At 42.8% G+C, this 25,429-nt stretch overlaps 1 protein-coding gene across 3 annotated transcripts; it reads right to left on the reverse strand.

Moving 5' to 3' along the window:
- Positions 1–271: 271 nt before the first annotated feature.
- Positions 272–25,215, reverse strand: GHITM (growth hormone inducible transmembrane protein). 3 transcript variants are annotated; one of them, XM_035137961.2, is made up of 11 exons: positions 25,134–25,215; positions 20,660–20,814; positions 19,025–19,124; positions 17,168–17,279; positions 15,438–15,579; positions 13,420–13,528; positions 10,986–11,174; positions 10,447–10,624; positions 5,704–9,678; positions 2,479–2,535; positions 272–475 (listed from the first exon to the last, which is right to left on the reverse strand). In XM_035137961.2, exons 2-9 carry the CDS (start codon positions 20,783–20,785, stop codon positions 9,591–9,593), a joined length of 1,044 nt encoding a protein of 347 aa, XP_034993852.1. In that variant the 5' UTR covers positions 20,786–20,814; positions 25,134–25,215; the 3' UTR covers positions 272–475; positions 2,479–2,535; positions 5,704–9,590. The 3 variants fall into 3 exon arrangements, with proteins under 3 accessions (XP_034993852.1, XP_034993854.1, XP_034993853.1); XM_035137963.2 differs by having other exon boundaries at positions 25,125–25,166; XM_035137962.2 differs by having other exon boundaries at positions 25,038–25,140.
- Between the last annotated feature and the right edge of the window lie 214 nt (positions 25,216–25,429).

The raw sequence follows: 25,429 nt of genomic DNA on the forward strand, positions 1-25,429 counted from the left end.
AGTGTGAAAAAACCCACAAACTTCATTCGATGTTGCTACACCCCTATGTTCCCCTATGACTACCCCATGTAAACAGCAGGGAAAGTTTGCTTGCCAGCATACAGTCCCCAAATTCCATCCCTTCACTCCAACAATTCTCTGGAGCCATGGGGTTGCAAAAAGGTACAACCATGCGGAATGTTGCGGAATGCAAATAACCTGCTGAAACTGAGTTTTGGGAACCCCCAGATAGAAATCCGAATGCCAGCGTCACTCAAGAATGCCCTGCGAATGGATGGAGAAAGTTTAATGAGGGGAATGAAGGTGGGAAGGGAGAACTCAAAGCCATGTGGGCTTATGAAATGTGTTTGCCCCAATCTTCTGAAACTTTTACGTCAGTTGAGAGGAAGTGGTCCAACAGGAAGGGGTACGTTTGGCTGTCTAAATCTCTGGCAAGGCACACAGTCATGTCGCTTGGCATGTCTGGTATTTATCTCTGTAAGATAAAGAGAGGGAGAATGTTGAACTGAAAGAATTTAGCATACATGTTAAGACATTTCTCCTCATGCTCTAGCTTAAGCCACCGTCCCTTAACTTTAAAAAGCTATAAATCTAGCTCTGGCCCTGTGCAGCAGAGAATAATTATTTCCCCTCTTCTGTATGACAGTCCTTCAGGAACTTGAAGAGCAACCTCAGTCTTTTCTTCTCCCATTTCTGGAACTTATTTTCAGTCTTTCTTATTCTCCCCTATTCCTGTTTGTCTAAATCAGGCATCCCCAAACTGCGGCCCTCCAGATGTTTTGGCCTACAACTCCCATGATCCCTAGCTAACAGGACCAGTGGTCGGGGAAGATGGGAATTGTAGTCCAAAATATCTGGAGGTTCGAAGTTTGGGGATGCCTGGTCTAAATCCCATGATCTGAAATGTTGAGGACAATGACTTTTCATAAAGTAAATGAGAATGTGTGTGTATGTATACAGCGGTGCCTCGCAAGACGAAAGTAATTTGTTCCGTGAGTCGCTTCGTCTTGTGGTAATTTCGTCTTGCGAAGTGCGGTTTGCAGCAGCAAAAAAAAAAAAACCGCCGAAAAACTAGGTCTTGCGAAGCGCGGCCATAGGAAAACTTCATCTTGTGAAGCACTGAAAACATCGCAAAATGCTTTCGTCTAGCAAGTTTTTCATTGCGCAAGGCACTCGTCTTGCGAGGTACCACTGTGTGTGTGTGTGTGTGTATGAATACACACACACACTCCCTAAAAAGTAGTACCCAAAGGACTGGCTATAGTAAAAGGTAAAGGACCCCTGGACGGCTAAGTCCAGTCAAAGGCGACTATGTGGTTGCGGCGCTCATCGCACTTTCAGGCCAAGGTAGCTGGCATTTGTCCACAGACAGCTTACCGGGTCATGTGGCCAGCATGACTAAGTCACTTCTGGTGCAACAGAACACCAGAGTGCATGGAAACGCTGTTTACCTTCCTGCTGCAGTGTTACCTATTTATCTACATGCACTGGCATGCTTTTGAACTGCTGGGTTGGCAGGAGCTGGGCTGGGACAGAGCAACGGGACCTCGCTCCGTCATGGGGATTTGAACCGCCGACCTTCCAATCTGCAAGCTCAAGAGGCTCAGTGGTTTAGATCACAGCGTCACCCGCATCCCCACTGAATATGGCTAGTTCAGAAACGATACAACTATTGCTTTTTGTGACTTGAGAACTGCGGTTCTCAAGTTGCATTAGCCTTTTTTTTTTGCAGCCACACCACATTGCTGACTCATGCTCAACTTTTCACATGTGGTTTCCGTCACTTGGAAAGCTGTCTGTGGACAAACACCAGCTCCCTCGCCTGAAGCGAGATGAGCGCCGCACCCCATAGGTGAACTCAACTGGACCTAACCGTCCAGGAGTCCTTGACTTAACCTTTACCTTTACATCAGAACAAACCTGATGTCATGCAACTGCAGTAATTTATAGCTCCCACCACAGTTTTGGGATGGTATTTCCTACACCATCCATATTGAAAATTTTATGAGTTGGGAAGCAACAAATGGCACGAGGCTTGGCTCCATGAACGTGTGGGTTGTGAGCAACTCCTGCTTCCATTCTAGGTGCTAATAACTTTTAAAAGTTCCCTTTGTTTCATATACAATTAAACAAGGGATTATTATTATGACCAGAATGTAATTGAGATCAATAAGATTTTGGAACGCAGAAGCAAAGAAAATAATCAAATCATCAATTCTAGCGCATTGAGGGTCACCTTATCTAAATAATATAATTTAGTTAAATGATTGATATTGGTAATTGTATTATGAATTGATATTGTTATAATGAGGCTATTATTGGATTATAATTGAAAACTAATAAAAAAATTATTATCACATTAAAGAAAAAGTTCCCTTAGTTTCATTCTAGTTTCTGTCGGTAGGCATTTGGTGTGGTTTGCAGTAAGGAATGCCTGGCGGACACCCATATCTTTGTTCATCATTAACAAAACCATACTTCTCTTGTGATGTGCAGTCTTCATTTTGTGGCAGCAAATTCTTCTACCTTTAGGACCTAGGGAATGATTTTAAAAAAATGTTGCCGGTAAATATTGAGGGAAAATAGAGATATAGATAGATAATAAGTCATGAAAGCATCAAAAAAGTTTCAGACAAGTTTGTTCTGAATCCTGGTAAAGGGGCCCCTGACCATCAGGTCCAGTCATGTCCGACTCTGGGGTTGCGGTGCTCATCTCGCTCTATAGGCCGAGGGAGCCAGCGTTTGTCCGCAGACAGCTTCCGGGTCATGTGGCCAGCATGACAAAGCTGCTTCTGGCGAATCAGAGCAGCACACGGAAACGCCGTTTACCTTCCCACCGGAGCGGTCCCTATTTATCTACTTGCACTTTGATGTGCTTTCAAACTGCTAGGAGGCAGGAGCTGGGACCGAGCAACGGGAACTCACCCCGTCGCAGGGATTCGAACTGCCGACCTTCTGATCAGCAAGCCCTAGACTCTGTGGTTTAACCCACAGCGCCACTTGGGTCCCTGAATCCTGGTAGGATGCAGTTAATAACTAAAATCATATACAGTGACTAACAGAACAGAAATTATAAATTCTTACAGCAAAACTTTGCAGCTTCCGCCTTGACAGTTGCTCTAATAAAAATGATGCCGTTTCCAAGGGAGCAGTTCTAGAACTTTGGTGATGGAATGCAATTGATGAATCCTACAGGCCATAGAGCTACTTGCTTCAGAGATGCCCAGAAATTCAACAATGTAGCAACAAGGGAGAACTTCGGAATGGATATGCCAGACAAATTAAGCCTTGCATGGCCTCAGTTTGGAGGATAGAACCAGCATTGCTTAGCTTCGGTAAATGAAGGTCTTCTGAGCACTCCATCCTCAAAGCTGCAGAATTGCCACCTTAAGAATAGAAGCAGTTTTATAGGGGCAATGGATGAAGGTAGAAGCTGAAACGTTTTGCTGTGAGAATTTGAAATGTCTGTTTTGTTAGTTACTCATATCTATCTAATCTAATCTATCTATCTATCGAGTTATGTCAGTTATGAACAGGATAGGAAGGGCTATGGCTTATTTAAAAAAATTCCTTCAGTAGCACCTTAAAGACCAACTAAGTTTTTATTTTGGTATGAGCTTTCGTGTGCATGCGAAGTGTGCATGCACACGAAAGCTCATACCAAAATAAAAACTTAGTTGGTCTTTAAGGTGCTACTGAAGGAATTTTTTTTATTTTACTTCGACCCAGACCAACACGGCTACCTACCTATGGCTTATTTAGTGAGCATTTATCCTGATTTGCTTACACAGAGGTTAGATTATATCCATTCCTTATTGAGGATTTGTTCAGATTTGCTTGCAGGGAGGTTATCCGACAATGAGCATTTGTCCTGCATTTGCTTAATGGATGCTTATGCATCTTCCTGTTATTCATTCACCCCACACTTAACCATGCATTTTCCCGTCACATTCCTAACCACAATACGTCTCATCATTTTATTTGTTGCGCTAGGGTGCTAAAGCATTTTAGTGCACTCAAATTGGGCAAATCTAAATGCACAGTATGTGCTTGAATCCCTCCTGGAAAACGGTGTGCTCTAGCACCCTAGCGCAACAAATCCACTTTAAGAGAGAGAGGGGGGGCACAAAGCATGCTAGATGCAAAGAGCCAAGAGGCAGAGGGATTGAGCCGAATCACCAGCCAAGAATGAAAATCTGTAATGTACATAAAGAAGGATAAGGATGAAAAATTGGTGACAAACATCGCTCCCTCTGTGAGCAAACAGTCTTACAGAAGTACAGCAAATATTTATTTTTAAGGGGTTGCCTCTTGCACATGAAGCCAGCCAAATGAGGCCACAGAATTATGAGTTTCACTTGAGAAGAAAACTGGGCGATGGTTGGCCGGCTGGCTGGCACTCTGAAATGAGGACACCTCTTAGGTGGTGAGGAGACACGGCAGCATTTTGTTGTTGCTGTTCCTACTTATGAAATAGCAAAAAACAAACAAACAACAAACCAACAACAACAACAACAGATGTTGCAGAGGTTAAATTCTAGGCTCGTATTCTGAAGACTGCAGAAGGAAGCCCAGCAGTGTGACCTGGAGAAATAGAGGGTGTGTAGCTTTCCATGATTTTACACAGATTGCCATCAGAAATGCAACATCAACACAACTAATTATCATTGTTTAAGTTTCTTAAGCTGTTTTCAGCGTATTTTAAATGGTCGTAACCCACTCTAGGACCCACAATTTTCAGAATATTCACTGGTGAAATATTAGTTCTTCATCTTTGGCAGTCTGAGGGCAATTCCTCCATTCCCCATGTTTTGGTTATTCTCTTCACACATATCTCTAGTTATTAAGATGTATACAAAAGTAATCCCCATAAGCTCTTTTCCAATATACTTCTCTTTGCTATTTGCAGTCACTGGTGTGCTGCTTCTCCACAAGATTGTGTCCAAAGCAACTTGCAAGATAACATTTTATTTTTATTTTTTTAAGTACTATTCAGAATATAATATGAAACACAGACCACCTGAATGAAACTCGTGGACCATTGGTGGTCTATATATACCACTGTTTTTGGGAACTCCTGATATTAACAGTTACAGATATCAATCACAGAATCAATATAATATAAAAAAGAAAGCATATGGAACAAAAAATACAAGCAGGCTAATCATTTTATGGCAACCATGAACATATAATGGAGCAGACGTTTGAATCTTGCAATAAGTTCTACCCTGTCCCCCATGCTAGTGGCCTATTGGGCATAGGTTATTCATTTATTTAAAAATATACAAATATTTATTTAATATAAATATATTTCAAAATATATTTTATAAGTACACAGTATTTCAAATATATATAAACTGCACTTTCGTATAAAATATCATTCAGACAAAAAACCCATTATGACATCTAACACATTAGTAATAGCTGCTTGGCAAAGGATCTCGGGTTAGAAAGGCCTGTGCAAATAATCAGACATCTAAAAATGAGCAAGTGCCGCATTGGCCCGACTATAAGACGCAGCCACAAATAAGCCGTACCTTTAAAATTCATGGCTTATTTGCGGGTGCGGCCCACCTCCCAGCACTACCGCCCTGATGGCAACAGAGCACTGGGTCGGAGAGACTTTTGGCGCAACCCGGCAAATAAGTCCTTGTGAAAATAAAGCCCTGCCAAGTGTTCCTCGCTGTGGAGTCTATAGCTTACCTGCGCTTTCAGCTGAAAAGGTCCCGAGGCAGAGAATCAAGATGACTAGGAAGCCGAGGAGGTTCAAAAACTTCATGGTTCCACCCGGCTGCAGACTGTCACCCAAAAGGACTCAGGCAGTTGTTGCTGTTCACCAACAGCGATGCAACATTTATTTATTGGGGCGGCCAGGTATGATAAAACATGATTGCCGTAGGAGCCTCGGCCTTTGTACTGGTTTATTCAGGATTAACAGCTCAGAGCTGGACATCTGCCAATATATATCATAAAGCAGCTTCACTGCTTAGATCCTGGATTTTGGGACTAATAAATCAAACCCCGCTTCTCTCACAGGGAAGGTGGAAAGAGAGAGAGGCCTTGAGCGGGGAAAAGGTCTATTTGTTTCACAAGCCTGGACTTTTATAGGACTCAGTGAGGACAACTGCTTTCTCCAATCAGGTGTTTTGCACTACAATTCCCATAATCTCTGTCCCTTGACAGAGGGAGTGATATTTTTCACCAATTTTTCACCCTTGATTATTCTTCTTTATGTACATTATAGAAGCAGGACATTCCAGGATCAAATCAGAAACCAGGACAGCCTCTGTCAACAGGTGACGGGGAGGGAAATGAACATCATATCTTAATTTATTAATCCAACAAAAACAATACATATGGTCTTAACATCTTCCCCAAATCTGTCACTCCCAACAGAAATAATATCACCCATATTTCAATACATCCGTTTTCATATGAATTCCCCCCCCCCCGGCACAAGTACATAGGTTAATTTATATGTCACTGTGGCATTCCAGGATCAGAGCATTATCAACTGTAAATAATAAAATTCTAGCACAGCACTATAATGTCAAAGTTTATGATTAACAGAAGGACCGGAACCTTTGCAAATACTTTCGTAAAACACCTCCTGGGCGGAAGGTGTGCAGTCTCATCAGGATAGTGTCAAAGTCCAAAAGGCCACGCACAATGAATGCTTTTTTAAAAAAATGAAGTTCAAAATAAGGTGTGACAGTAGCACACCTTTCTTTGCTCAAAGGAGCACAGCCAATGTAGATGCCTATGATTCACAACCCATCAATGGTTTCAAGGCACTGGGGATCAAAGCTTTCATTTTCCCCTGTGGAACACTCAAATGCGCCAGACATTAAAGCACCAAGAAATTTTTGGAGCATTTTCAAAAGGCATTTTTGGCACTATTTAACCCCCGTGGCTGGTTTTACGAGGCATTTGCCCGATTTCTGAAAACTAATCCGATGGCTCATTTTTTGGTCTACGTGGAAACATGGCGTATGCAGCACCAAACTCTGCAGGGGACAATTTGCAGGTGTTTTGCGCCGTTTTCGAGTGAATCGGACGTCAGAATTTTGGCAACAACCGTGTCAGGGCACCAAGGGCTCATTTGGGGGCCTACTAGGAAATGCAGCATTTGCACCGATTCACGCAAAAATGGCGCAAAAACCTGCACAGATTGGCCACTGCAGTTTGGAGCTGCATATACTGCGTTTCCGCATAGGCCAAAAAATGAGCCGTTGGCGCTCTGACAAAATTCCGTTTTCGCCAAAATTCCGACATCCTCCAATTCATTTGAAAACGGCACCAAACACCTGCAAATTGGCCACTGCCTACCAGGAAACATGTTTGCACCGTCAAACGCTGCAGGTGGCCATTTGCAGGTATTTGGCGCCTTTTTCAAGTGAACCAGACTTCGGTATTTTGGCAAAAACCATGACCCGCAGGTCAGGGCGCCGAGGCCTTTCTTTGGCCTACCATAAAACGTGGTGTTTCCACCACCCAAAGCTGCAGGGGGGGGGCATTTGCAGGTATTTGGTGCGGTTTTCGAGTGAATCGGATGACGGTGGAATTTTGGCGAAAACCATGACTTGCAGGTCATGGCAGTGAGGGCCCATTTTTTGGCCTACCTGGCACCACTTTTGGGTGAATCGGACGTCAGGCTGCGGGCAGCCAAAAGCCTGTCCCAGATAGGCCAGCCCTTCAAATACAAAGTGGTGGCATCCTGTGGGGGGTGGGCATGAGCCAGCCCCCTTCCCCCTTTTCACAGTGTACCAGGGACTCAGCTATACAGCTGCAGATAAAACGTTTTAAGTGTGTTGTAAGGTGCGAGATACAAATGTGACACTAGACTGCGACAGTGAGCTATGGCACTTTCAATTTATTTTTCGAAATGTTAACATAAAAAAGCATTTTCACATCATTTTTTATACGTGTGTAGATTCCACTCAGAACCTCTGGGAGCGCTGGAGCAAGCTTTTCAGGTTCCCTACACCTGGGCAGGTGAGGGAGTTGCTGCTGCTGGATTCAGGGCATATACCAGGATCCCTTGCACAAGCACCCAGGGTCCCCAGACTCTGATGGGTCTGCAGAAAGATCCATCTCCAAAAACATGTCTCCTCTCAAGGAAAACCCCTTCTGACAGTTTGAGCCACTTTCCAAGGCTCCCCGCCAACAACATTCAGAAGCCTCTAAGGCTGTAGGCGCAAAACACAAGGAAACAAAAAAAAAGCCCCGAATATGGATGCCTGCTGGAGGGAAAGGAAAGTTCTATGGAGCTGGCAGATTACTAAACAGAGTATGACCTGTGAACACTCATTTTTGTGAAGTTTCCCCTAAAAAGCATAACTTCGGCAGGGAAATGAAAACTGCTCAAGTGCCTTCAAGTATATGAAAAGCGTTTTTAAAAGTACAGTTTTAAGTAAAGTAGCACAGAAAACAAGACCAATACATTTCTCGGCTAAGACTTTGTTTCAGAAGCTGGTACAAGCACAAATGGCAAAAGCGGATAGAAAAGAAAGTTACTGAATTGCTGTGCCACAATACTTAAAAATAATAGATGAGTACTATGGAAATAAAGAGGTCTAGCAATTTCCAAAATGACTTCTTTTCCGTCTGATGAATGAATTCACAAACATGTGCTTTCCCAGCTTTTTAAAAAAAATTCTTTGCAGAAGTGTGGCTCTTGAATTAGACATCTTTTAGAAATCAGTGTTCTGTGATATTTATATTTTGATAAATATCAAAAGAAAACTGCCAGTTGAAAGGTAACATTTTGAGCCTGGAAGAGAGGGATGTGGATTTCCAAGTTAAAATTGTGTCCCAGTTTGACTTCAAAAGAAAAAGCAGGTCAGAAATGCTCAAATGGATTCCTTTACCCTTGCTGTTAGCGATAGCGAAAAGCAACTCTTGAGTTAACCTGCACTTCAGCGTTGCTTCCGCAATCTCTTCAAAGAGAAGCGACACTTAGCTGATGGCATTTGTGCGACAGTAGTACAAATACAATACAGTATAGCCTGCTGGTAAGTTCCCCGATTGTCTGCAAGGGAAATGCAAAGAGGATCCTAACAAATATCCTTTTAGAGAGTTTATTTTATTAGCCATTTCTGTTATTAGTCCGGAGTATTCTACATTCAGTCACCACCAAAGAGTATGCCGCGGGGCACAATCTGTTGCAAATAACTTCCAAATACAGCTCCCTTTGACGTTCATTTTGGTTTAAATGCAGTGCCCTTTGGGTCTGCTCCTATATACGGAGCAAGACCAAAACTTCGCCTTTTAAGAGGAGGAAATTAAACTTACACCGGCTACAAATCTACGTTTTAAAATAAACTTCTTACACATTTCCAAACCCCCCCAAATCAGGGAGAAATGATTTAATGACATGCAGCAATCTAGTTTCCACATCAGTGTTAAGATCCAAATCACATTACTCCGAAAACACCTTAAAAGGTCACGTGGAAGGGCTAGGAATATCTGACTGCTACATGAAAGCTGCCTTCCAACCCAGCGGCAGTTTTAGGAGATATTATGTGCTAATCAGACAAGCCAAAGTTTTCGGAGAGCTATCAGTTCGGTCCGAGGAAGGAAGCTGCGGTCTATTTTCTCCTGTTGCCACTGCCGGTAGCAAGCATGGTGGCGACTCTGATGAAGATGTTTAGAGTATCCATGTATATACCCATACACCTGAAAGACAAAAGAAGCAGCCATTAGGTTCAACAAACTTTCCTTGTCCTCTAGCAAGGGAAAAAGAATGAAGCAAATGATTTGGCACAGCATGCTGGTGTTAAAACTGAAGTTCATTCGCGGTTTTGTGACAAAAACACAGCAAACTAAGTTCACGGACCTTACTAGTGTATAGAAAAAATATATTAGTAAATACTATCCACAAATGGCTTCCTTCCCAGTCATTTGTACTCCTATTGTACACTACTTGCTGCCACCAGTACAGTCGTACCTTGGATCCCAAATGCCTTGGTACTCAGACATTTTGGAACCCAAACGTCCGACGGGGCCTCCCCTTCCTGCAGCCAGTCCAAAGCTGCGCTTTGGTTTCCATACATTTTGGAAGTCAAACGGACTTCCGGAATGGATTCTGTTCAACTTCCAAGGTACAACTGTTTTTGCAAAGCTTTATTGCAGAATGGCCTGGAAATTGCTCTCCTTAGGTAACAGCTGTTTCTAAGCCTGTAACACAAAGGGTTGTTTTTACTGGCGATAGCTAATGAAAATCAGAGGTTGTCTATTGCACCCGGCCTCCTGGTGCAGCTGCTCATCTTCCTAACCTTCTAAGCAGCAATCACTAGAAAGAATGACATGGCATCCTTTATTAAAAGGTCTATAGACTTCTAGGCAGACCTAAACATAGCATGCACACAGTTTGCTTGTATTCCAGAAGACTAGGATTCTCTAATTCATGAATTTGCGCCACGTTTATCAAGAGGAAGCACTTACATGTTGATGGGGTCATACTTTTGTAGCCCTACGCCATACAGTGGTTGACTTTCTGCACGGTGTACGACTTTCTGAGTGTCATAGAGCAGGAACAGGCTGAAAAGTACCAAGCCACCGTAAACTGCGACGGAATAGAGGCCGGCGCCAAAAGCAGTCGTAGGAGGAAAGAACATTGATCCTGGAAGATATACACAAAGGCTGTCAAGAACAAAGCATGCATTTTGGGGGATGCACAGTTATATTGACCGTGAAATCACTGAATGACCTTCCCTAGGACATGCTACTTATAATCAGCCTCCCTTTTCCTTACTTTAGATGCCCAATATTTGCTTTTTACAAGTTCGCAACATACAAACCTGAGTAGGTCTAATTTCAAACGGAACATTTTTAATATGCCGAGAAATGGAGATGGCCAACCAGTGGAAATGTACATAACACAAATTTTCGGAACACATTTGTTAAGGAACAGATGGAATGTATAAAGCAAGCTTGATTCTAGGCAGCTCAATCACACTCTACACCCAACATCATCCACTGACCAAGGGAAGAAGCAAGCACAAGGCCAAAGCCCACTCCCAGTGGCGCTCCCATGTTCAGAAACTTCTCACTCGGTGCGCACATAGCCACAGTCGAGAGACCGCCAACGATTCCTGCTGTGTACCAAGCAGCTCGAATGAGCAGGGGGCCACCCAGTAGAGTGAGAGGAGCCACAATGGCACCCATGACACCTGAGGGAAGAAAGAGGCACCAATATTAATTCTGTTACTCAACTGTATACATGACACATCAAGGCTTTTAAGGACTGTGAACAGAAACCAAACTTAAAGGAGGTTAGTCTTTCCATCTATTTAAATCGCCTGTCGCTGTTTTAGTTTGAACTTTTTTTGTGCTTTACTACACTGTCAGCTGCCCTAGAAACAAATAAGTGTTGTAGGTTTGGGATACAAGTTAGATAAATAGGAATACATATGTGGCAAGTTAACTTAGGGTTGTCACATGTCCGGATTTCCCCAGACATTACGAAAAATCGCGGTCGAAAAAAAGCTTTCAAGTTTTCCCTAAAAACAGCTCAACAATTTGGGGGTCTTCCTAAAACAAGCTCAACAACTTCCAGGGTGTCCTGGTTTTAACTTTTTGAAATATGGCAAACCTAGTTAACTAGTAACTGGTGATGAGGCAATCACATTTTCACCCTGCTGCAATGTTGGCCTCAAGCGCCAATATTTTAAAGGGAAAATATTAAAGTTTCCTCAGACTGGAGTTCCACGATACCCTTATGAGTCAAAGACAATCCAAGTCTATGCTAGATGCCATGAAAATTCTGCAGAACTGAACAGTATGAAACTACACGGAACAATCCTGACGCGAAAGCTGTGGAGATTTAAATTCGCTAACATGCAATACTACCCTAAAACCCTCTGTGCTTTCAAAAAGGCATGAAATAACCCCAACAGCTGACTAAAAAAGAAAAGAAAAAAAACCTTGGTTTAATTTATGTATTATTTAACAGACTAGTATATAACAACGCATCTGGTAGCCAAGGATGACCAGGAATTCCATGCAGGTGAGTGGAGACGAACTCCACACTTCATCACTGCTCTGCCAGCTTGTTTTGTTCTGTGCTAGCTATGGAGGAACAAACTTCCTCCACTTGCATGGAAATGCAGCAGGGCAGAGGAGGGAGGATCGACTGCTCTGTTCCTCCTTCACCATTCCTAATGGCAGAAGGCATAAAAAAACCAAAACCATTCAGCTCCTATCTTTCAGATCTCAGCTCCTATCTTTCAGATCTCAGTTTCCAGCCTACTGAAAGGTAGTAGCTTACATTCCTGCACTGGGCATGGAGCAAGCAGCTTCCTGTTTTCCCTTGTCAGGATGGAAACAAAGGCTACTAGCTTCTCGGCAGGCTTTTAACTTTTGTAAGGTTACTTAGAAAGCTGTGACGAAGTGTTTTTCTTAAGTTCTCAAAGCACTTCTTAACATCATCTCAGCAACCGTTACAACAACACTGCAAAGGTAAGCCGCCATAATTCCTGTATCCGAGACACAGTGGTTTGTTTTAAAGTCCCTGGCAAGTTCAAGCCCGAGAGGAGATTTGGAGAAGGGAGCAGATTTTAAGCGTTTTATTTTATCAGATGGGATCCGGAGCTGCACAAAACACTCGTGTGCATTTTGGAAGTTTAAATGGAAGTGTTTCCCCAAAATGCATGGGAGCGTTTTGTGCACAGAAGCTCTGGATCCCTCCCCCCCCCCTGACTGCAAGATGTCCACGAGTGTCTCTCCCTAAATGTAAATGAATTGCGAATAAGACTCTATGAATTAAAAGTGGAGACGAGAGATAGACTGCAAAAGGTATATCTGTTTTGTAATACAAAAAATCCTTAAAATATATATTTTTAAAACCCACTTCCATGCATGCATGAAGACTGTCCAGCTTCTAACATGTTATCCCTTGCCCTTCTAGGGGTGCTATTCTTGAGGGATCCAACCTTAAGAGCTGAAGGGTTTTTTTGGGGGGGGGGGGCAGAAAGAAATGACACCAGAAGCCAAGATGCGGAACTGACTGCATGGTGTTTGGAACCTGGTCCCTGCATGTTTAAATACCTTCACAATAGATGGCATGTGTCTTTAATGCCACTGTTTCTGGGTATAGGGCAGTATATAAATAATAATAATAATAATAATAACAACAACAACAACAACAACAACAACAACAACAACAACAACAACAACAACAACAACCTTGATTGCCTCCCTCTAAATATATTTAAACCAACGCACTATTCTACAGCTCCACAGCAGATCAGCTGGATTGTCAAGTATATTTCTGACTGCAAGTGAGAACTCTGCATCCTACCAGTGAATCAATAAATAAATCAGGTGAGCTGATCAGGGGAATTCTCAATGCAGCTTACATTTGAGGTCAACAACAGCAACAACAATAATTGTCTAGGAAAATCAGAAGCCACCTACCTGCGTGCAGCATCCAAGCCAGATGTTTAGGGACAGGGCTCTGTTCATAATCTATTGATCTAACCAGCATTCCAGCACCAATCATTGCAGCAAATGTCGCACCCATTGCCTGTAAAAGATTGTTGTTATTACTAGCAAATTGTTTTATAGTTTTGGGTTTGTTTCTGGTTTTTTTACTAAGCATTTTCCAGCTGACTAAGGTTCACTTATGACACGGCAATATTCACTCGGGGTCTTTCCCCAGATAAACATGGCAGGAAATTACACTCGTGTCACAAAGGTCATAATCAGGCAGCTTCGTCCAATTCTGTTTCGGCAATGGCTATACTTGTGCCATACATTTGCTTCCTAGCCAGTGTGTTTACCTTTCATGCAAAGGCAATATTTGACTAAATTAGCAGCGGCTCCCTCTAGTGGGCACTGGATCTTCAGGTTGTTTTTTTTGGCAAGATGGCAGATACTGGGTGTTCTAAAAAGTGAGATTTGAGGCTTATGGTGCAGTCCCATCCATCTCTATTCAGAAGTAAATCCCAGAGAATTCAACAGAGCATATTCCCACCTAATTGGGGTTGGGATTGCAGCATAATGCCATCGTGCGACTGCAAACTCTTCCATTTACTGCTGTGCGGTAAAACTAGGTCCCTTGTTTCTCCACGTCTATTTCCAACCATGCCGATAAGGAAATTAGGAAGATAATCTTTGAAGGGGCTGTGTTAATAGGCGATTAACCTATAGCAAGCACAGAACTGCTGCCGACCAAGTGGCATCCCTGGCAAGTGAAATCATATTCCAACAAGGAATAAGGTCTCCTTGTTTCTGGAAGAACATGCCTGCCCCCCAAAAGAACATGCAAATACCTGTCCTTCACTGTGCGGACAGACTTCAGCATCAATACTGAAAACCCACCTGTTTTAATTGTTAACAAAGCAGCATGAGAGGGATTGTGTTAATCCCGGCTCTGTGCAAACCTGGCCGTAAGTGCTTCACTCCAGAATCAGTCTCTCACACATGAAACAACGTACCATATATGCTGGCGTATAAGGCGACTGGGCGTATAAGACGACCCCTTACTTTTCAAGTTAAAATATAGAATTTGGGATGTACTCCAGCCCTTTTTTGGCGGGGAGGGGAGGCTGTCTTCTCCAGCACTCAAGTCTGCAGCCGGGGAAATGGTGGTTTGTTTGTTTGCTTGCTTGCTTAGTTATTGAGAGGGGGAAAGAAGCCAGAGAGCGGAGAGAGAGACAACGAGGCTGGCTCAGTGAGCAAAAGGGGAATAGAAGCCAGGGAGAGGGAGAGAAACCATAGAGAGGATAGCGATAGAGGGGCAGAGACATCGGAGGCTCACACAGCCAGCGAAAGACGCTGAGCAGCAGTGAAAGAGAGAGCGGAGAGAGAGAGAGACGGAGAGATCCCTTTGCTTTGCGCTGACAAAAAAAGAAGAGGCAGCAGCTTGACACCAATGAAATACACAAAACTGTATCTCTGCGCTGATCCAGGTCACAAAGCCATGAGGGAGCCATTCTCCCTGGCGGGGAGCAGCCCCCTCCCGAGCGCGCTTCTTTGCGTTCATATGGTCACTGCATACAGTGGGGATGCGGCCGTTTTTGAGCTCCCCCCACCGTATGCGGTGACTGCAGATTCTTGGACCCGGTGTATAAGACGGGCCCCCAACTTTTGAAAAAAATTTCCTGGGTTCAAAAGCCGTCTAATACGCCAGTATATACGGTAATCTTTTGATGTTTGTCATTTAGCAAGCGGGTGACTAACTGAGCACGCCTATGTTACAGCTCTCTGGGTTCTCTGTGAGAAGCACCACCACTCAAATAGGGTCAAAACCATGGCATATTTTATCAAACCCTGCCTACATATCAGTCTTTTCATCACTTGAGATTTAGAGAGCCCCTACAGGTTATGAGAAAAATTTAACTCAGTCGACGGGAGGTTGAAGAATTCTTTTGAGAGATGCATTCTGACTGATGTTAGATAGAGAACACCAAAAAACAAAACCCCGAACTTACCAACCAAGACCCCCTCATCATGAGACCCATGAGGGCTGGAGATCTGCTAACTAAAACAGCAGACAATGCTGTCAAACCAACACTTCCTGCAAAATACATGTAGGTGGAACGGATTCTGTCTTTCACATACTGCGGCCAGATACTGGAAACAAACAGAATATACATAAGTCATATGAATATTTCACAGGAGGCAAGAATACAGCAAGCAGCAAGTTCGTACTCTGATGGAAGAAAAACTGTTTTAATACTTGCAATCCAGGCTTTTAATGTAATGAGTTTGTGACACTCCCTTAATATAGCATGTGTGGTGGATATCATGTTAGTTATTAAGGGAACAGCAAAAAATACAATGTGGGGAATCTGAGACCACATTTCCCTGCAACCACGTCTCTAGCCACAGGGTAGTTTTGGATCTCTCGGCTGATTTTTTATCATTTGCCCATTGGGCAATTAATTTTTGTTCACTTTTGCATTGTGTTTTAGCTCAAAAAGGCACCTGTACAGAGGTATTTAAACAACAACTATGAGAAGGTAAGCTCCTCCTATTTTTCTCTCTCAACATGCCAGAACCAAAACAGGCTAGGGATGGGGGTAGATTAAGGTGGGGAAATTCTCTTCAATAGAACCATTTTCTCTTTTGCTGTAACCATTTCTCCTCAAAATTTCTAGTCATTTGTATTTCTGTCTTCAAAACCTAAAATTTCAATGGCTACAGTTATGATTTTTTTTAAAAAAAGACTAATAACTATCAGAAAAAGCACAGAAGTTTCACATACCACACTTCCTCCTTGCATCCTAAACACAGAATAGAGGGCAAATACATAAGCCAGTGGAATATGAACGATTTGCAGCTAGGATGGGCTGGAGAAGATGCATCTTTAAACATATCCATATAGCAGGAAAAGCACAGCTTCTTCTGCCCCTGCTCCCCGCAAAACACTGATTCTGGCTCTAATGCTATTTCAGCACCATTTTTCTTGGTTTCATTTTTAAATGGTTTCAGTCACTTAGGGGTCACATTATGGATGGGATGGTACCACTGAGGACAAACGAGGCCTTTTTAGAAAATGACCTACGTTTCTTTCTTACACTGGTCACATAGATCATCCACACCTGTCAGGGCTCACTCTATGGACTTAGCGTTTTTCAGACGACCCCTAAAAAGTTGCTGGGGGGAAATGCCACCGCCGACACCAAAATATTTTTGCAAAACACTCCCCACCTCAGCCCCCACCTAAACCCTCCTTTCGGCTCAGCCTGGGTAACCCGATTCATGCTGAAACCCTGCCAGTTTCCAGGCTCAAAGCGGGCCTGCTGCCATCACATGACAGAAGCCAGCCAGATGAGGACTGCTTGGCTCCTTTGCCCCTGAAACATCCTGACCGGTAAAGCTAGACAGCGCTGGGTGGAGAAAACTTTCTGCCTCATCCAAACTCCCTCCAGCCCAGCTGACTGGGGGTTTGGGTTGCAGCCCAAACCAGTAGCTTCTGTATCTTTGCAGTCACTGGTTTAGCAGAATCATTAACAACAAATCAAGAGATTCTTTCTGGTTCAGAGTCCCTCGAAGAAGAAGTGCACCACACATTTAATCACGGTTTTGTCATGTTCAGAAAAAGAAAGAGCGAACTTTGAAAAAAACAGCTCTGACTATAGATTGATTTCACTGAAATTGCTTTTAATTGCCTTGTTGTGACCACAAGAACTCAACACATTTTGGGTATTTTACTTACATGGCCTTTTCAATGGCTCCAATCTCATTGGACATCCCCAATCCGTAGTAACAAACTGCCCCAAGGCCGACAGCAGCACCTCCGGCGACAATCCATCTCCCCATTCGATCAACTGGTAAAGAGAAGAAAATTAAGCTTACCCCATAAAACGTTTTCCCCATTTTGGGGCAACACCAATGCAATGTTATGATTTCTTAAGTAAGTAGTGTTCTCCTAAGAAATATGCATTTGAATAACTGAACAAGTGAGTGAGTGGGTTGGTATGCATGATTTATACTGGAAGAAGCAAAGATCACCAGTGTTGAAGCGATGATTCTTCAACATCAACTTCATTGGACTGGTCATGTTGTTCGGATGCCTGATTATCGTCTTCCAAAGCAACTACTCTATTCCTAACTTAAAAATGGAAGTGACCTCCACAGTCACTTAAAAATGGAAAGTGTAATGCTGGTGGTCAACAAAAGAGGTTTAGTATATAGTATAAACACCGACAACTGGGAAACATTGGCCTGTGAGCGCTCCAATTGGAGAACAGCCTTTACCAAAGGTGTCATAGGCTTTGAAGACGCTCAAACTGCAGACGAAAGGGAGAAATGAGCTAAGAGGAAGGCACATTTGGCAGACCCTCACTGTGATCAACTCCCACCCAGAAACCTATGTCCCTACTGTGGAAGGACGAGTGGTCCACAGTCACTTACAGGCTCACTGTTAAGACCGTGTTCGTGGAAGACAATCTTGCTCGTCAAAGAAGAAGATTTGTGATCAGAGACAACCAAAGCTCAAGTATAGAAATGTGTTTTTTTTTAAAGAATTTTATTGACTAGAGCCCAAAGCCTATTTCCTGCCTCTTCTGCCCCCAGAGCCTATATTCTGGCTCCTTTACGTACATATTTTAGGCTTAAATGTTCTGAATTATGATTGAACACTGAATCATAGAATCAGAGAGTCAGAAGGGACCATACGGGTTATCTAGCCCAATCCTCTGCTATACAACCCTGAGAGTCTTGTGCTCTGCTGACTGAGGTACCCAAGTGGGCATACATATCTCAAAAGGGGCAAAACCGGATTTTTAATGTTCAATGATAACCGGCACCTTTAGAAGATTTCATTTTTATTCTTCTTGAATGAACATTGAAGTTTCTAGCTCTTCACTATGTACTAATGGCCACAGAATTGAGAGAACTGCCATGCATCCTGTTTACTTTATGCCTATCATCTTTTGCCATGCATACAGAGTTCACCACCAATTGTTTAGAAGGGCAAAAGTTTCATACAATTAATGGCGCAATCCAAACCTTGGCTGCAAGAACCATCACTGCGTCTGTAGCTCAGCTGCCCAGCAGTCAGGGTGGAGGGAGATTGTTAGGAGACTCCTAATCCCCCCACAGAGCTACAGTTTCCAGAGAGGTTTAACCTGGGAACTATAGCTGTGTGAGGAGAATAGGGATCTCTTAACAACTGTTAGCAGTCTTAACAAACGACAGTTTCCAGCATTCTTTGGGGGAAGCCATAACTGCTTAAAATGACATGATACTGCTTTAAATGTATAGTGTAACTGGGACCTTAGTTAGATATCACCCTATGTAAATGCAACAAATAAAACAGTTTGCAAGAGGATCATGAATCAAGTTTAAGAGATATTGATTATATCAGTTTTGAAATTAATCAATTAAAAACTGGCAATTGTGTTTTTATATGCTTTATCTGTATCATGCCTCTTTTTAAAACATACACTTTGTTAAAGCCAAAAAGTAAAAATACAGAAAGTCATCAATTTGCCTCTACACTACTTTTGAGGGTTGCTTTGCCTCTCCTTTGTCAACCACAGTCAGTGAAATTTGAGAGATATACAGGTACCTTTTAACACTTTCTCCATTGATGGTTCAAAAGCCGCTTCCTTAATTTCTTGACCAGTTCTCCCCTTGCGTACACCAAACCTGGCTTTGGAGGCATATCCCTGTTACAACAAAAGGTAAGGAAAGAAAGACAGACTATAGATTGCTGTTAAGGGAACAGATGACAAACGTGCCCCCAGTTAATCTGGAGAAACAGCATACTGCACAACAAGGATCAAATTAGGAGGAGCTGAACAATGGGGAAGGATAGCTGGAGTCTAATCATGTATCACACAATCATCTCCCAGTTTGGAGAAATATCAATGTGACAGGCCAAACTTACTCGACTGGGTCATTCACATGCATAACGTCTGTATCAGGAGAGGCCGTTCAAACCGTGGACCAACAAACTATGAATCCGGCAAGACAAGGGGCCTTGTGGGTGGGTGGTTCCTCAATAAGGAAAACTGGACTACTGACTGCTTGGGACAGGGTTGTATTCCCCTTGAAGGAGCATGCGCCTGGTATGAGGGATGCTCCTGTATCCTGTAAGCATCCATATGACCTCCGTGGCTAGGAGTGTCTTTTATCAGCTTCAGCTGGTAAGACAGATTTGCCTGTTTCTTGACTGGGATAGCCTGACCACCATTGTCCATACGTCGATAAGCTCCAAATTGCATTACTGCAACGGGCTCCATATGAGGCGGCCCTTGATGTTGGCCCAGAAGCTGCAGTTAGTGCAAAATGCAGGAGCACAACTACTCACTGTGGCAGACAAGGTTACGCTACTGCTAAAAAAATTGCACTGGCTGAAAATTAGCTAACATGCTACAATTAATGTGTTAGTATGGGCACATAAATTCCTATACCTGCTCCATCACTGAGCTCTGCAGGAGAGGATGCTCTGTAAATGCAATCTTATTGACAGCTCTATTTTACAGGGTAGGAATCTGAATATCAGACCAGCATCACCTCTGCTGTCCCTTCAGCATCTACAGAAGACCACCCTCTTTCAACAAGCTTTTCTCCCACTCTGCAACTGTACTGTAACTAGCTGTTTTTGTATGTGGAATTGTTAAATGTTTGCTTTGTTTTTAATTCTGGATCTGTTTCATATGGTGCTGTTTTTACACGATTCCTCTTTTATGTTTACAACCGTTTTATGTAATTGTATACTTTATTGTAGTATATAATAGTATTGTAGTGTATAATTGTATACTTTATTGTAGTAACTTGTGCTGAGACCTTAAGGCAAACGGCAGGCAGGGCTCTATTAAAAGAAGTTAATAAATTCCACATTGGAACATACCACTAAGAAGTGGGGCCCATGAAGATAGTTGCGGGGTGTGCGTGCGTGCAAAGACAGGGTAGATTTTAGGCTGGTTTTGATGTAGCTGCATCAACATGTCAAGCTGTGCTGCCTTGACCATGACCCACACTCTACAAGGCTAGAGCTATTAAACAGAAAAGAAAGCTATGGTTTTCTGTTCACATGAAAGCCTTCCAATGATTAAGATCTTGGAGCAGATCCTTATGGCTTTAAGAAGCAAAAAAAATAGGCTACCTTAATTCATGTACTGAATGTGTTAACTTGCACATAAACTGTTTTTAAAAGAGGTATCTCAAAACTAGTATAAGATTCCAAAAAGACGCCTACCTTAGAAGGCTGTGAGAGCCAATGCTGTGTCTTTAGAGCAGAATTTCTCAGTGCAGGTGAAGCCTGAAGGTGTGCAGGCCGTAGGCAAGGGAGAGCCCGAAGGCACACCAACCTTGATGCCAACATGGCTGTGGTCGTCAATGGCAAAATTTTACCTGTAACAACAACATGAAAGAGAGTTACATAACAGCAACTGCACTGCAAAGCATAGCGTGGAGCCAAAAAAAATTAATTGCTAACATCATTATATAAAAGAAACTGGATATAGGAAGCTGCTTCAAATCATCCCTCCACTTAACTGTTGAACCCAATAGTGTCTACTCTGGCTGGAAGCAGCTCTTCAAGGTCCAGCACATTTTTACCTGGAGATCCCAAGGATTCACGACATAGGTAAGCTAAAGGTAAAGGACCCTTGGATGGGTAAGTCCAGTCAAAGGCGACTATGAAGTTGTGGTGTTTATCTTGCTTTCAGGCTGAGGGAGCCGGTGTTTGTCCATAGACAGCTTTCCAGGTCATGTGGCCAGCAGGACTAAACTGACTCTGGCACACAGAAGACTGTGACGGAAACCAGAGTGCAAGGAAATGCTATTTACCTTGCCGCCGCCGCAGTACCTATTTATCTACTTGCACTGGTGTGCTTTCGAACTGCTAGGTTGGCAGGAGCTGGGACAGAGCAATGGGAGCTCACCCCATCGCAGGGATTTGAACGGCCAACCCTCTGATCGGCAAGCCCAAGAGGCTCAGTGGTTTAGACCACAGCGCCACCTGCATCAAGACATACATGAACTGGGAACCGTCAAAATGTACAGCATGGGCACAAACAATGTGTTACAGCCCATCCCCCTTTATGAAAGAAAAGAGTCAAACTTCGATAAAAGATAGTACTCAAAATTAAATTAGGACAGCAGACTGTCTTGAGTAGTAGCAGCTTTTTTGTTTTGTTTTTGTGTGGATTTTTTTTTTTACTCTGCCACTTTTAAGTGTGTTCAACTCAGTTGCTGGGAAAGGAGGCTTCAAAAGAGATTATCCTCTCTCTTCCTTTGCAGTCTTTTAAATGGCAACATTTAAAAAAGGTATACTACAGTGTTTCTCTGGAAGCTGTCGCTGCAAGGTAGGAGCTGGAAGATGGCGACTTCAAGGCAAGGGGAGCTTCCCCAAAAGGTTTCATTTGCCACACTGGTCATGTCCAGCTGCTGACGACATCATCTCCAGGAGCTGAGCAGCTCCTCCTTGCAGTTCTGCTTGCTGTGTTTTTATGGAGAGCCGGAAAGGGAGAGGATCCCAACAGCAGAGTAGAATTCATAGAATTCAAACCATTGTGATGCCACCATCTCTTAGGGATTCCACAGCCTGATAATCTGCCCTCAGAATAGTGCAAGCTAAGTTTCAGTTACATTTGCTGCTGTGAAATTTTAAAGTGGAAATGCACATTTAGGAGAGGGATAAGCTCTTTGGCCCTCCAGATTTAGGATTCTCACTGGGGATGATAGGGGCTTGTGGTCCAATAACAGGCTCTACATCTCTCATCTACAAGGAATAAAGGAAAGGTCTTATTTTGTTATTCCTAGTTTAAGCTAAGCAGAGGCAAGACTACTCTCTTTTCACCCAGGCTTTCCAAGGGGCAGGGGTGGAAAGGCAGAAAGAAGAAAAGAGAAGCTAGGCAAACTGGAGCAAATATGATCCTCGCTTTGCCCATTTATGTCGTTTTTCCATGTTGTTATTCTCAATCAGAAGCACGTGGGAATACTCATTAATGAAAATACATACAACCTCTTTAAAATGTGGTCATATAGACAGACTTGCAACTGGCTGATCCCCAGAAACAGAAAAGAGTCAGCAGAATACAAGAACCAAAAGGGTTTGTTGGAATGTGGTGAATACAGTTCTGAACTTTTCCATAAGATTCAAGCAAGTAACACACACCAACCCAGTAAGCTGTTTAAGAGGCTGTTATTTAAATGACAGCCAAATAAAAGTGGCAAGGATTGCAGAGCTGTGTCACTAATACTTCCCATCCAGTTTAAACCTGTTACATGGTTGCTACTGATCCCTTGATGCTAAGCCACAAAAATTAAAGAAATATTTAACTTTCACCATAAACAAAAAAACTATCTGGAGAACAGCTGAAGTCACAAATTTAGCCTTAAACTGGAGAAATCAGAAAAAAATCAGACACATGATTATAATTCTCTCCTTACCCAAGGTTTTTAGAAGTTAGCAGATTTTTTTAAAAATAAAACAAATCTTGTGAAGAGAAAGGAAAAGAAATGGGAAACAAGTTGTGGCTGATTAGCAACCACAAGTTAGCTAAAATAGGTCCTTCTGTGAATAAGACCCATGAAATAATTTCTAAGGAACTAGGGAAGGGGAAGGAGGGGTAGTAGTATGCATTTTCATGGTGCACTCGTAAGTGGACAATAGCACAGTCTGTATTTGCTATGAAAAACTGTTCAGTGGGTTTCGAATCTATTATACATCTGAGCCTCTGGCAGTCAGTACTGAGCAGAAAAGCTTCATTTTGGTTACAAACCATACTTACTTCTGAGTAGTAATACATAGGACTGGAGTGTAGATACACTTTTTTAAAGGCTCATGTATGTACAGTATCAGAAATATATCACAGAAACTTTGTTAAGATTAGGGCTGCCATATGTCCTGGAATTCACCTCCGAAAATGGCGTCCTGGATTTTTTTTAAAAAAAAATCGGGCAAATGTCCTGAAAAACCAACAAATTTGTGCTTTTAAAAGCTCCAGAAGCTTTTAAAAGCTCCAAAAACCCAAAAACTCTTGTAACTTAAAGCTGTTGGTTCCCTTCAAAACCAAAAACAAGCTGAATAACTCTGTCCTGAGTTTCACTTTTTCACTTTTGATTTGTCAACAACTTTTGAGTTTTCCTTTTAAAAAAAAGCTCAACAATTTTGGTGGTTTCCTTAAAAAAAGGAGGCTTTTAGGATGTCCTGGCTTTTACTTTTTGAAAAACGGCAGCCGTAGTCAAGACCTTCTAAAAACAAGAGGGAGCAGCTACAGATGAAGGCAACACAGTAACCATGTCTGTCACCAAGCCTGTTTATCTAACATCAAGTAAATGCTGAGTCAAGGCTGTATGATGTAATAATGAGAAAGACATGCATGTATACAAGGACGTCCACCAAGCCTCTTTTAATCCTCAAAATAGAGGAATAGAGATTGATGCTGCAACTTTAAACCAAAATAACATTATTTCTGTGGTGTTCCCACAGATCAATGATACAGTCGCTGAATGTACAAAGGATCTGCAAGAACGTGTGATTATTTAGCAGAACCAGTCACTTTTATTCTTTCAGTTGCTGTCCTACATGGGCTAGGAGCAGTGTTCGAAACTCCCACTGTACTAGGCGCATTTTGCGATAGGGAATTTCATTAGCGCAAGCAGTTTCTGAGCTCTGGGTGCAGTACTGCGCCTAATATTTCAGATTAAAATTGCAAAATGGGAGGAAAGGATGACCTTTTCTGCTTCTCTACTTCCACTCTCTGAAGACAAGAGAAGTGACCCTCCTAGGAATATTAGGGGGGTGGGCAGGGGAAGGACTAGACCAAGTGAAAAATGAACATAATATTTTAGCTGCAGTTCATTCATTTTCAGCTTTGTATTATTGTTATTAAAAAAGAGCACCTAGACATTATGTTGTTGCGCCCATAACTTAGGCTAGGCTTGCCCTATATCAGAAAAATTCCTGGTTTGGGGGTGCAAAAATGGCGTCGGGGGGGGGGGTGCCAAATTGGCAAAATGTCATGGAAAACCTGGCTATATGGCAACGCGATGGGAAATTTTCCCCCACAAAAGATTAACAATTTGGGTTTGTTCCCCCCAAAAGCTCCACAATTTGGGTGGTTTCTAATAAAAAATAAAAAATAAATCTTGGTGGTTACAGGTAGGTAATCTTGGTGGGTTTACTAGAATAAAGCTCGACCATTTTGGTGGGTTTCTTTAAAATAATAATAATAATAATAATAATAATAATAATAATAATAATAATAAAATGCTCCACAATCTTGGTGGATTCCTAAAAAAAATGCTCGACAATTTTGTTGGTTATCCAAAATAAAGCTCGACAATTTTGGTGAGTTTCCTAAAATAAAGCTTCACAATATTGGCGGTTTCTAAAAAAAAGCTCGACAATCTTGGTGGGTTTCTTAAACAAAATGAAACATAACACTAAAACTTCCACAATTGGTGGAATTTTACTTTTGGGAATATGGCGAGCCTAACCCGGGCTTAAGTGCCATTGAGCTAATATCTGCGTATACGTATCTGCGTGTTTGCACATTTGTATCTGCGCATCTGCGTGTATCTTCGCTTCCTCACACGGGGACTATTCCCACCCGCCCCTCTCCTACCTGTGAACACGGAACCCCTCCCGGAGCAAAGAACGGCCACAGAGGGAAGCGCTGCCAAAACAAACCGATTCCACGCCGGATTCCGACCTCACTCACCTACCACCGTCCGTCTCGTCCTGCGTTTGACACCGGGAAACGGTGCCGGCGCAAAGCCTTCTGGGAAGAGCGGCTCTGCTCACGCGCGCTGTCTTCCGCCTCTCCCTCGTAAGGCTCGGCCGGCCATTTTGACTGAGGGCAAACTAGGACGCTTCCCTTCCCGACGTCTCGACGAAAGGCCGCTGCCGTCGCCGCGGAAACACCTAAAGCGTGCGTCATACGGCGGGGGTGGGTGTGGGGGCATCCATCTTCGTTCCGGATGTAGGAAGCTGCCGACCGCCATGTTGGATGAGGGC

Source organism: Zootoca vivipara, chromosome 5 (genome assembly GCF_963506605.1).
Source record: "Zootoca vivipara chromosome 5, rZooViv1.1, whole genome shotgun sequence".
Classification (NCBI taxonomy): Eukaryota; Metazoa; Chordata; class Lepidosauria; order Squamata; family Lacertidae; genus Zootoca; species Zootoca vivipara.

Excerpts from the sequence above, each read along its gene's own strand:
- GHITM (XM_035137961.2), bottom strand. The coding sequence starts at position 20,785 with ATGTTGGCATCAAGGTTGGTGTGCCTTCGGGCTCTCCCTTGCCTACGG. Across the intron at positions 17,280-19,024 it reads AATGGAGAAAGTGTTAAAAG|TTGATCGAATGGGGAGATGG; the intron begins GTACCTGTATAT and ends TCTCTTTACCAG. Across the intron at positions 15,580-17,167 it reads GGAGCCATTGAAAAGGCCAT|TATCTGGCCGCAGTATGTGA; the intron begins GTAAGTAAAATA and ends GTTTGTTTCCAG.